The sequence below is a fragment of the Lepisma saccharinum genome, chromosome 27, assembly GCF_977018435.1.
Source record: "Lepisma saccharinum chromosome 27, izLepSacc3.1, whole genome shotgun sequence".
NCBI classification, from domain to species: Eukaryota; Metazoa; Arthropoda; class Insecta; order Zygentoma; family Lepismatidae; genus Lepisma; species Lepisma saccharinum.
Genome location: NC_139255.1, coordinates 12,373,913 through 12,387,990, shown reverse-complemented (window position 1 = coordinate 12,387,990; position 14,078 = coordinate 12,373,913). Strand labels below are relative to the sequence as shown.

General features: G+C 39.0%; 1 protein-coding gene across 1 annotated transcript; it reads left to right on the top strand.

The window, feature by feature from the left end:
* Nucleotides 1-814: 814 nt before the first annotated feature.
* LOC145979967 (protein CFDP2-like) lies at nucleotides 815-1,762 on the top strand. The gene has a single exon (XM_083112905.1). It carries the CDS (start codon nucleotides 815-817, stop codon nucleotides 1,760-1,762), a length of 948 nt encoding a protein of 315 aa, XP_082969031.1.
* Nucleotides 1,763-14,078: the final 12,316 nt, after the last annotated feature.

Sequence of the window (14,078 nt, the reverse complement as noted above, 5' to 3'; positions counted from 1 at the left end):
CCCAGCTATGGACACACAGTGAAAGTTCTGCCCAATGGTATCAGCGGGCAGAAACTACTCCCTGAAGTGGAGGTAAGGGGATGAAATAAATTAGATTCCCTACGCAAGATTTTTAGGTTCCTCCAAGAGAAAGAACCAAGTACATTAACATGATTAGTCCATATTGTGAAAGGAATATACCAAGGAGGCGAGAAAACATTCAGAAGTGCTAGACTGCCGTTTGCCCCACCTAGTGGTTGCAGGACCTTGTAGTTGGTGGTTTGGCTTGCGTGCTCTGATGATTCACTAGGCTATACCAGCGGTAGCATAGCTACTGGCAGGGTCTCCCAGGCCGGGCAGGCTAGTGAAGAGGAGCCAGACCAAGAAGCAACCTATTGGTCAACGGCTCCAAAGGTGAAGAAGATGGACGATCATCTCTACGGCGGAGGAGGCGGATGAACCAAGAGGAGTAACACCTGTTTAAAAAGACCATGGTTCAGCTGGCTCCGGCTGATAGTACCATGTAAGAGCCCCTTGCCAGGGTTACGGCGAAGTCCTCAACGGCAGATGCGGCGGAGAAGGAATCCTTCGGTACGCCGAAAACGGCGGAAGAGGCAACCCATTCTCTTAGGAGTAATGAAGAGAAAACCACTGCCTCGTGGTGAAGAGGGATCTTCAAAGGTTAAGGGAGAAAACCCCTACAGAAAATCGTCCTGCTTGGAGGTCTAGGTAGCAGCCCTACCACCAAGATCGGGTGCTGTGGGTTAATAACCCGCACACCTTAAACTTCACTATTAAAGAAACATCCACGAAGAATAGCCGGACTGACTCTAAGATGACGACTTTTGGCATGAAAGGGAAAACGAGAATTGGGTGTTGGAATGTGAGAACTTTAAGAGAGAGTGGTAGACTTCAGCAAGCAGTAGCCCAAATGCAGTCCTACAGGTTGGACGTATTGGGGATAAGTGAGACAAGATGGAAAGGATTTGGGGAGATGAGAACTAAAGCCGGATTTACATTCCTATATTCAGGAAGAGAAGAGGAGGAACAACATCGGGATGGTGTAGGTATTCTCTTAAGTAAGATAGCAAAGAAAAGCTTATTGGAATGGAACCCTGTTTCTGAAAGAATTATAACTGCGAAGTTCAGAGCAAAGGTGAGAAACATTAAAATAGTACAATGCTATGCCCCAACAGAAGTTTCAGACGTAACAGAAAAAAGGGAATTTTATTCAAAATTGCACCAAGTGCTAGTTCATAATAAGAAAGACATATGCATCTTGATGGGAGATATAAATTCAAAAATTGGATCAGATAATGAAGGAATAGAGCATATTATGGGTAGACATGGACTGGGGGAAATGAATGAAAATGGCCAGTCATTTGTTGACCTTTGTGCAGAAAATGACCTGATCATAGGTGGAACTGTTTTTCCCCACAAAGATATCCATAAAGTGACATGGTTATCACATGATCATGTGACAGAAAATCAAATTGACCATGTTTGCATTACCCGTAAATGGAGAAGATCCCTTCTAGATGTAAGAAATAAAAGAGGAGCGGATATTGGTAGTGATCACCACTTGGTAATTGCAGTCTTTAAACTTCGTATAATGGCAGCATGTGAAAAGTTTTCAAAAATGGGAAAGAAATTTGATTTGAAAAAGTTAAATGATATAGATACAAGAAATAGATTTGTATTGGAACTTAGGAACAGGTTTGAAGGTTTACAAATGGAGCAAAATGAAGATATAGAAGAAAGAGAAGAGGATACAATAGATTAAAATGGGAGAAGACCAAAACTAATTTGATAGAAATAAGTTAAAACATTTTAGGATATAGGGAAAGTAATCAGAAAGACTGGATGTCAACGAACACATTTGATAAAATTAAAGCTAGAAAAATGAAGAAGGAAGAATTAAACACTGCAAAAACAAGAACCCAAAAGAGTTCGCTATGAAGACAATGTAAAGATCTTGATAGAAAATTGAAGAAGAGTGCTCGAAATGATAAACGCAATTGGATAGAACAGCAAGCAAGAGTAGCAGAGGAAGCAGCAAGTAAGGGTGATTTAAAACAACTTTATCAAACAACACGCTTACTATCAAAGCGACAATTTAAGAAAAATATACCAGTCAAAGATGAGAGTGGCAGGCTGTTAACGGATAAACAAGAACAAATGAAGAGATGGAAAGAGCACTTTGAAGAGGTATTAAATAGGAACATCAGAGAAAATGACAGAACGAGAGAAATAGAGAGTGAGGCTGAAGAAACTGAAGAAAATGAAGAGCGTACAGAGATGAGAATTTCAGACCTTCCTCCTTCAATTCAGGAAATCAAACTAGCACTTAAGCAACAAAAGAATGGGAAAGCAGCTGGAATAGACCAAATTCCACCAGAGATTTTGAAGGTAAATGTGAACTTGATGGCAGAAAAATTATATGAAGTGTTCGCGGCAGTTTGGGAAAAAGAGAAAATGCCAGAAGATTGGAAAAGAGGTCTTATAATAAAAATTCCAAAAAAAGGTGATATGGCAAATTGTAATAACTTAAGAGGAATCACGCTGTTATCGGTCCAAAGTAAAATACTAACTAGGGTTATATTAAATCGCATTCAAGATAAAGTAGAAGCCAAGATTAGGAGAGAGCAAGCAGGATTTCGTTCTAGTAGATCCTGCACAGATCAAATCTGTACATTAAGGATTATCATTGAGCAATGTATAGAATGGAATACTAGATTGTATACCATCTTTGTAGATTTTGAGAAAGCTTTTGATTCTATAACAGGGGAAAAAATGTGGCAAATATTACAGAAGTTTGGAATACCACTTAAGATAATAAGGATAATCCAAGAGTCATATCGACAATACAAGAGTCAAGTTATTCATGAAGGAGATGTTACAGAACCCTTTGAAACAGAATCTGGAGTGAGGCAGGGATGTATTCTGTCGCTTCTTATTTTTCTTCTCGTAATAGATACAGTAATGAGGGAAACCGTAAAGGGAAAACGGAGAGGAATGCAATGGGGCCTTATGGATAGATTAGAAGATCTAGATTTTGCCGATGATGTGTCTCTGTTGTCAGAATCTTATTGGAACTAAATTGGAAGATCTGGTTGTAGAAGCTAAAAAAATTCGGACTGACATTAAATAAATCAGAGACTAAAACAATGCAAATAAATGCAAGAATCCAAGATTATATTCAATTAGAAAATGAAATATTAGAGGATGTAGACAATTTTACTTACTTAGGAAGTGTAGTTGCAACAAATGGAGAACATGATGTAAAACAACGCATCAAGAAAGCAAATGGGGCCTTTGTACAACTTTATCCAATATGGAAAAGTAGGATTATAACTACAGAAACAAAGTTAAAGATTTTTAGAAGTAATATTAAATCAGTATTGCTGTATGGAGCAGAATCCTCGAAAGTCACAACTGAAATCACAAATATACTACAAGTTTTTATTAACAGATCTCTCAGGAGAATATTAAATGTACATTGGCCAGAAGTAATCACAAATCAAGAACTTTGGATACGAGCATCAGAAGACCAGATTAAAAACCAAATTAAAAGAAGAAAATGGAACTGGATAGGACACACACTAAGGAAAGCAGACAACACAATTGAAAAACAAGCACTTTACTGGAACCCTCAAGGTGCTAGAAAAAGGGGAAGACCCAAAAGTTCATGGAGACGTACTGTTGAAGAAGAAGGAAAACAACAGGGGAAAAGTTGGAAAGAAATGAAGAAGATCGCATGCAACAGAATGTGATGGAGACACTTCGTGGATGCCCTATGTTCCAATAGGAACTGAAGGAATTAAGTCAAGTAAGTCAAGTCAAGACTGCCGTTTGAAAGGGAGCTTTACTGCTCTTCGGACAATTTTCCAGGAGCTTAAACAAGTTTAAGTCTTCAAAGAGTCTTTTCCTCGTTACCCAGCGTTCTTCGCGAACAGAACTCCTGGACGAGTTTGTGGAATTGCCCTGCTACTTGTAACGTCTCCCAGGGCCTAATGAGGCGGTCATCTCACCCTTAGGATTATCCTTGTTCACTCATAGCATTTCGATCAACCCTTCTTGGCACTGTTTAAAATTTAACGAAAGGGTCATTGTCTCCCAGCGAGCCTGTAATTACATATTACGTCTCTGCTTCTGCCTTTCTCGACAAGGATTAACAAGTCGAAAGCTTATTGGCACGAGAGTATAATTCGCATTGACATTACGTAGGTACACAATATAGTCAAAGGTCACCTGACACCCAGTGACTCAGTGCTGCTCATTCCAAAGACACCAGCCAGGTAACTTATAAGATGTCGGACCTGCCTTTGCTATTATTACAGCATTTACTCTTAGGGGCAGGCTTTTAACTAAGTTCTGATATATTGCTGGTGGATTATTTTCCCATTCGTCCTGTAGCCTCGAGAATAGTCCATGGGTTTTCGGTCGAGTGGGTCTGGCACGCAACCGAGGCTCTAATTCATACAAAATATATTGTATGGAGTTTCAGTCGGGGCTTTGAGCGGGTCAGGTAAGCACATCCACCTGATTGTCCTCAAACCACGATGCAATTGATCCTGCTTTATGGGTACGGGCATTATCATGCTGATAGAGAGAATGACCCATTCCAAACTGTTGCCACAGGGTGGGCAACATGCAATTGTCTAAAATGTCTTTATAAACACCACTGTTCTTCGTAGAAAGTTTTTTTTAAGAAAAAATGCAGGCTCGACCAGGAATCGAACCCGGGTCTCTGGAATACCGTGCCATTGCTCTACCCTTTTTTTATTTTTTAAGTTTTATTTCACTATTCTGTTTACATCTATGGATTTTTTCCTACATGTATACATACAATTACATTACATCCAGATATTTAGCAAAATATTGTGACAGTCGGACATTTTGTTTTTTTGATTGTTTCCATCAAGATCTTTTAAGATACATTGTACATAGGATGATATTTGGTTCAATCTTTTTGCTGTATATATATGTAGTATATTGTATGTGATATTAGCCACACCATGGCATTTTGTTTCTTCACAGGTAAATGTTTGAAGTCTGGTAATATACATATTTTTGCTTGAAAGCATTGTGGCGATATACGACATATTTTGGCAAGGCACATAATGAGAAAGGCCCAAATTTCTGAAATTCCTTTACATGTAGTGAGGCGATGTTCATTTGTATCCACCTCTCCAAATTGTCTACACTCATTTGTTGGTAATCTTTTTATTCCATTTAGTCGAACATTTGTTGGAACTAGATCATGCACTAGGGTATACCACAAACTTCGTATGTCCGTGTCAAGGAAAGGCTTGTGGAGATTTTGCCATACATTTGGCCAAACAACATTAGGAAATGTTTTGTCTATTCGACTCTGCTGCAAGATAAGTTGTCGTTCAAAATATTCATACAAATTTTTTGACAGAGTATTCTCCTTCAAATAAATGGAAAACTCCACATAACTCCATTCTTGTACAAAAATTCGTACATACATAGGGTTCTTTGTTAGTTGAGACAAGTTGGGTGGATTTTGCGGTGGATACGTATCGGTAAATATATAGGCAACCACATTGATGTAATCGACTGTTCAATTAAGTACAATTTATATTTCTAGCTAAAAATAGCGACTTACATTTATTTTCAATATTTCATAATTCTAGACCACCTGTCATTTGTGTTTGGCACATGATCGGGAAAGGTACCCGAAAAAAATTCCGTACCACATGAACTATCCCACAGCAGTCTTTTTTTGTGGGAGATATTACTGTGTGATTGGCAACACTTGAGCAACATAATTTAATTTACTAAAAATAAAAGTGTGTAGGAACCAAACAAGCTGAATTAAATTGAGTTGTCTTCCTCTCATTTGATAGCACTGTAACCTGATTTCGCTTACAATTTTCGTCAAGTTTAGATCCAGCATTCTGGATTCGTTTTATGAAAATTAATGCCTAATATTTTGAGTTCGTTTACATATTGTATCCCTATGTTCGGATTGTCTTGCTTCCAGTTGCCAAAAGTTAAAGCTTGTGATTTTGTCATGTTTACTTCCGCTCCTCTGGCAGAACAATACAAACACACTGCATTTAGTATATTTTGAAGCTGGTTCGTTGTGGTTACACAAGCTGATAAATCGTCTGCGAATGTCAACACTTGACTTTCAAGGAAAGCACTCGCTGCCGGTGGGGCTCGGCACTGAATATATCGAAGTAGTGAGTCCAAGGTCAAGGCGAAGAGAAGCATACTCAAGGGGCACCCCTGGCGAATGGATCTCGTCACGTGTATTGCAGGAGTCACGAATCCATTGATAAGAAGACGGGAGGTTGCCTTTGTATAGAAACTTTGCAAAACAGATATAAAAGCTTCACTGAAGCGATAGGCTCGAAGTACTTCAAACAAATATTGGTGAATTACAAGGTCAAAAGCTTTTGTAAAATCAAAGGATAGTACACAAGCTGATGTTTGTTGCATTTCATAATAAGATATGATATCACGTATACCCGCCACCGTTGAAAATATATTTTGAGTTTTACTGACACATGTTTGCTGTGAACTGAGTAAGGAAGATAATATAGGTTTCAGTCTATTAGCCAAGACTTTGGCCATAATCTTATAGTCACAGTTTAGCAAAGTAATGGGCCTAAAGTCAGTCACTGCACTCGGACGCGTTTTTTTGGAATTAATACAATTATACCTTCATTTTGAAGCACTCATTTGTTTCGAAATGCATCTTGTATTATCTTGACCAATTCATGTTTCATAATATAAAAAACACGTATATAAAATTGGTAGCCTATGCCATCGTTCCCAGGAGTGCGCTTAATGTTACAAGTACTCAGTGCTTCATACACCTCATCGACGGTGACGTCACTGTCTAACACAATTCTGTCTTCGTCCGTTAAAAAATATTTACCGAGGTGAGCAATTGTTGTACAGCCAATTGATCTACTTCTTTACCAGTATACAAATTATTATAATACTTGTAAAACGCTTGTGATATACCTTGTTGAGTTCTATAGGAATCTCCGCCGGAAACGACAATATTGTTGATCAAAAGAACTTTATTTTGTTTTTGTGTTTGTACATAGTGAAATAGAGAGGTTCGTTCATCTTGCAAGGATGGCGCATGAGTAGCTCTTATCTTTATACCCTCCAAGTGATGCCGTTGCAACGTAAGGATTTGGGTTTTGTATTTTTGTATCTATGGATAATGTTCGGTGACGTCAGGTCGCATACATAACTCATGTAAACATTTGTAATAGAAGTTCAACATTAAGTTCCGGTCACGTGCACTCTCTTTCCCTAGCCATTGAAAATAGGATTTAATTGGAGGTTTTACGTATTTTACCCACCACGTATTGTAATCAGTATAGTGTTTTTGTTGCCGGCACCAATACTTCCATTTTTCTTCAAACATATCATATACATTAGTCTGTTGAAGTAGGGCAGAGTTCATTTTCCAATAGGATGGACCCCAAACTAATTTTGATTCTTGTAGATTAATACTCATTCTGATTGCTATATGATCTGAAAAAGGTACCGGCAAAGCATCTATTGTCGTCACATATTTTATATTACGCAAGTGTATAGACTCTGTCGAGTCGAGAACCTGCTTTGTTATTAAAATATGTAAAAACTATGTCCTTTCATTTTTCGGTCCAGGTGTCCTTCAGCTGTAAATCGCTGATCAAGGTCGTTAATGCTAAACTATTTTGAATCTTTCCTACGCAATCACGTGGTCGCAGCACTTGGTTAAAATCACCACCTAGAATTATACACGAATCATTATTTGGAAGTAAGTATACTATCTCAGCCTGGTAAAATTGTTCTCTTTTCCACCTATTTTGCTGTCCGGAGGGGGAGTAGATATTAACAAAAGTATAGCGTTGACTTTGAAAACTAATTCCCCTCCCATCGACTAATTTCTTATATTTTGTATTTCTTACCACTTTTGAATATAATTGCCGTCCCTCTCCCGCTTGTCCCCAAGTTTACAATAGCCTCGTACCCATACAGGAAGTTAAAATCTACAATACAAACTTCCTGCAAGTATAAAATGTCAATCGAGTGGATTCGGACAAAGTCCGCAAGCAATTTGCATTTCACTGGAGTCAAGATCCCATTGATATTAAGGGTACACAGACGAGTGCTGTAATTCATGCACAATAAGATGTTATAAAAAACTGAATATAAGAATAACACGTAAATGTGTATTTTTGGTGCTCAATTACACTAAAGTAAGTATTAGTCCTAAGTGGTGTCAGAATTATATTAATCGTTCGTGTGCATGACACAATTTACAGTATTTTATCGACCTGTTATTATATCGATATTCATCTTGTAACTCACTAACATGTAATATGTAACATTACACTGTATACATTAGGAAAGTAAACAAATTTATGTCGCGCACTACACCCGTAAATCATTCTCATCTCAAAACATAAACAAACATTTCTCTTTACACTAACTACCTAATAGAGGGGGAGGGGAAGGCGATCTGAACCCACATCTAATTAACATTTCACTTTTTTTGGGTCTTCTTGCTGTGTATGACAGACTCCTGGCTTAGAGACATCCTTGTACATTTATTTTTCTTACCTTCTGTTACCGCTTTCAGTCGTGAACTGGTGCGTTTTTTTTTTTCTATTTCGTTGACCTTTGTCCATAACTTGCTTATCATCTGTCGATTCCTCTTCGGTTTGGAAGCCATCTCCTGATACCATTTCTTGCGATTGTGACGAGGGAAGGGGGGGGGGAGCAATTGTAGGTTGGTCATGTTGTTCACTCACGTTTCCATCTGCTAGTTTCAAGGTCGTTGTGGATGAGGAAGCGCCTGGCAGGGAAAGCTCATGACCTGCCTGGCTTTTTTCACCGTCCGATACACAACTGTTCGCGGGGAAGGGAGGGGCCATCTTATCACTAATCGAGGCTTCAGGGGTGACCTGGTAGTTACTCGAAAGTTCCTCGCGTTCAACCTCTGCGACCCATGTCGAATTTTGACCTTCTGTTGCTAACAAATGGGAATTTTCCTTTGCTGCTCTCTCTCATGAAACTTTGTTTGTCGGAGGATCCAGTGGCGTCTGTGCGGCACCTTCCGGTTCTTAACATCCGGTTCCTTTGGGAATTCTTTAATTTCTATGTCCAGGGTTGTCTTGGGTACTTGAAAACTTGTAGGCTGGTATGGCAGTGGTTGTTCTGCTGCATCAATATTGATTGGTGATCGGTGGATGGCTTCCGCATATGTTGAGGCTGTCCTTCTTCCTGGTTTTCTACGCTTATCGCAACAATTTGAGAGATGTTCTGTAGATTCACATATCCTGGACGTAATCTTTTGACCATAGTACGTTACCCAATATCGATCACCTTTGATAGTGATGTACGATGGAATTGTGTTTTTAAGCGTCATGCGAATTCGCTTTGTACCGGTACGAATAGGGTATATATGTTCATCCGTGTACTTTTCACCGCCAACAAATTTCACATCACCATATGTTGTTAGTGTCTGTTGTAGAACGTCAATTGGAAGTTCCATAGGAACTACATGTACATTCACAATTACACTATTTTGATCCGCCCATTCCAGTTTTACCTCATGCTCTCCATTGTCATCAGTGTATAATAATGTGCCTCCCGATCTTAATATTATCTGCTCGCCTAACACTCGCGATATTAACTTTATAAACACACACTTACGATATTGATCGATTTCAGTACTAAGCACTTGATCTTCTGTTAGTGACAAATTCTGCTGTATCCACCGATGCAGTTGTATCGATGTCGGTTCTTGTCGCATATTCGTGAAGATCAATTTCACAGTATTCACTCGTCGTACAGACATGGTTCAGAACACGGAACGTAGACTTATCGAAATTTCACTCGCTTGCACGTAAATGCTCGACACGGACCGCACGTAGAGACGATGCACCGCGTGCCAGTGCTGGCAGCGAAGTCCCACTGACCACTGAGCTATCGAGCCGGTTTGCCCTCGCCTGATTTTTCGCTGTCGCTGTTTTACCTGCGTGGAATCGTATCTTTCAGTGCTACCGCAACGGAATCTGTTGCCTTTGAAACATTGTAGATGTCGACGTTGCCTGGTTTCTACCAGCGTAGAGTTGTTAATTCTTGAAGATTAGGCACACAGAAGATGAACTATGTAGCATTCTTTTAGCGAAAAATGCAGACGTCTACAGTGTTTTAAAGACAACATATTCCGTTGCGGTAGCACTGACAGAGACGATTCCGGTAAAACAGCGACAGCGAAAAATCTAGCGAGGCCAGACCGGCTCGTTAGATCAGTGCTAGAGCAATGGCACGGTATGCCAGAGATCCGGGTTCGAGTAGTGGTCGAGCCTGCATTTTTCGCTAAAAGAAATTCTACGTACTACGTCTCCTGTGTGTGCCTAAGCTTCAAGAATCACTGTTCTTGTTGCCATTGACCAAAACTAATGGCCAAAGCCCAAACCAGGAAACACAGCCCCAGACCACGACACTACAGCCACCATCACTTGGGTGTCCGGTGACGTTTGGCTACATAGTGTACATCCCAACTGGTGTCAAACATTTTGTATAAAACTTTCAAAACTGTATCTGCCACAAGGAGTATTATTAGTATAATTAAATCAAAAAGACTTAGATGAGCAGGGCATGTGGCACGAATGGGATAGAAAAGAAGATTTTAGAGTATTCCTGTTTGGAAACCTGATGGTAAAGGACTTGTAGAAGATTAAGGCGAAGATGGAGGGATAACTTTGAAATGGACATAAAGGAAATCGGTAAGGATACAAAAGATTGGATTCATCTTGCCCAGGATGGGGACAGATGGAAGGCTTGTGTTACCATAAACCTTCGAGTGTAAGAAGCCTAGAGAGTTAGTTACTTACTTTTCTGCCACACGAGTGCACAGAATGTCTTGTCTTACCATTATACGAGGGCGGATTGAAAAGTTCGTGGCCTGAGTAGGAAGGAAGCTTTTAATTTTAAGTTTCATACATTAGTTGCATAGCTATATCCTTTGGTAGTCACTGTGTAAAATTTCATTTCATTTCATTGCTCTATTGTTTCAGGTGAGGACTTTTAGTGGGCAGAAGTGACGGAAATTTGTGACATGGAGAAAATAGAGCATCGCGCTGTCATTAAGTACCTGCATAAAAAGGGCTTATCACCACAGCAAATTCATACGGACATGGTAGAGACGCTTGGAGACTCCGCGCCCTCGTATTCCATGGTGAAAAAGTGGGTGGCTGAATTTAAGCGTGGAAGAAACAGCATTGAAGATGACCCCCACAGTGGCAGGCCTGCAACGTCGACCACAACAGAAAATGTCAATAAAATTTGTGACCTGATTTTGAGTGACCGCAGAATCAAAATCCGTGAGATAGCTGAGACTGTGGGTATTTCCTATGAGCGAGCACAAAACATTATCGTGAACGATTTAGGGTTTTCTAAGGTGTCTGCGAGATGGGTACCAAAGTTGCTTTCAGTTGAACACAAACGCACTCGACTCACCCTTTCCCGTGATTGTTTGGAACTGTTTGAAAGTGATCCGGAGGAGTTTATTGGCAGATTTGTGACTATGGACGAGACATGGGTGCACCATCATACACCGGAATCAAAACAACAATCAAAGCAATGGAAACGACAAGGATCTCCTACCCCGAAGAAAGCCAAACAGGTTTTGTCGGCAAACAAGGTTATGGCATCAATATTCTGGGATACTAGGGGCGTTATCTTAATCGATTTCTTGGAAAAGGAAAGACTATCAATTCTGAATACTACTGCACCCTGCTGCGACGTTTTCGCAAGGAAATTAAAATTAAGAGGCCAGGAATGCTGCGAAGAAAGGTATTGTTTCACCAGGATAATGCGCGCGTTCACACGTCCCTTGCATCCATGGCAGAAATTCATTCCTGTGGGTTCGAACTGTTGCCGCACCCATCCTATTCGCCTGATCTGGCCCCCTCGGACTTTCACCTGTTTGGAAACCTGAAAAAGTTTTGGGGGGGTCAGCGATTTTCTTCGGATGAAGAGATGAAAAGTACTGTACTGGGGTATTTTGCAGACCTTGAGGAATCATTTTTTAAAAGTGGTATAGCAGCGTTACCGGAGAGGTGGCGTAAATGTATCTCCCTCGAGGGGGATTACGTGGAAAAATAAAACATAACTTATCCAAATATCTTCTCATTTTCTAGGTCAGGCCACGAACTTTTCAATCCACCCTCGTATATATGTTTTTTTAAAATTTATTTTATTGTATCATTATGAAAGATTATTTTCTAACAATTATGTCCGAGATTAAAATACAGTTAAATTTGTTGAATACATCAGACTAGTAATAACTTTTCACAGACACACACACACACACCACGTATAGGTACACCTATAATATGTGTGAGAGGGGTTGTTTCCATGTCATTTTTTTTTCTTTAACCCTCCGTTGGTATACGTGTTTCAGAGTAATGCAGTTAGTATACGATGAACGTGTCGCTCACATATGAATGTCATTATTTTTTTTATTTTCTTCGAATGCCATTTTACATTCATCACATTATAAATAGTATATAGATATATAGTACGCAATATGTATCGCTTATATGTTAAAATGTATCTTATTTATTACATAACAACAAAATGATATTCTTGTATTACAATATTACTGATTACCTAATATGAGAGAAAGTTTATTGCAAAAAACACAATTTTTGCAATTTTATTTGCAATTTACTTTTGATGTTAACTAACTTGCATAACATTAGTAATAAATTCAATAATTTATTACTTGTTGATGAGAGAGTGTACATTCTACTTCGAAGGTTCATCCCGCCCAATATATTAAGGGAAAGGAACAATTAAAAATAGGCTCAGCTGCATGAGGAGTTTGATCCAAATTTTCTATTATTATCGCTATTCAATGACTCCTCAACAACATTATCATCTGAGCCCTGAGAAGCAACAACTCTGCTCAGGTCTTAATTTTTCTCATCACTCAGAACAGCAAGACATATTCCGAAATGCTGTCGTTCATTCGTAACGAATATCAGGCTTCAAATTTCATTTAACCAGAAATAGTGACAGCAATAAGTGAATTATGTCAAATAAAGTAATTACCAAAGATTAAGAACAGAAATACAACACGAGCTAAGTATACACAGAAATAAAACATGTGTGCAAAAATGGTTATGGTTGGTATACGTGTGAGCGCGTCGGCCACAAAACACGGACTGTCATGAAAACATCATGTCTGCGCAGACAAATGCCACAACCTATAACTACAGTAGTATCATCTGGTCATAGACATTCCAAAATACAGCCACACAACACCAGAAAGTATTATCATTATCTGGACATGAAAAACTTACAATTATCCCAGGGTGATCGCTGCTCTCACACGTATACCAACGGAGGGTTAATGCTGATTATATGTAAAAAAAATTCTAAGAGTCACTTGAAGTCACCTGAATCAGGAGGCCACAACTACCCTCTAACAATATTCTAGATAAAAAGTAAATCATCTCATCGCAACTAAATCTGCATGCAATTTAAGAGTATGTTCAATTCTATTCATATTTGTCTTGCACTATTCAATAGATATTTCTCAAAACGTCAACTGCAAGTAAATTAAAAGTGAGGATCATATTGATATGAAAGACACGTCGTAAAAAAACAGGTTTGATACGAGTGAACTTCGTATTAGGGAAATAGAATGTTTATTCGGACCACACGATGTTTATCTTTAGTTAGAAATTTGAATTTACCCCAAAACAAATCCGTACATTCGAAATAATATTGGAGCCGAAACAGAAAGGCATTCTGAAAGTAAGAACCTGCTCATTTACACGTTCTGAATATCCTAAACCAGCACGAGAGAATTTGAGGATAAAGAAAGAGACAGAATGTCAGGAAAAATAGAGAGGAACACATAGACAACGAGAGAAGGAGAGAGAAGAAAAGAGATACGAAACAAACAAAAGAGAAAGACAGAGGGAGAGAAAGACAAACAGGGAAAGGAAGAGATGAAGAAAAAATGCAAATGAACATAAAGGGAAATAGAAGACAGTGTGATAGATAGAGAAACAGAGGAAGAAACAGCATAATAATAG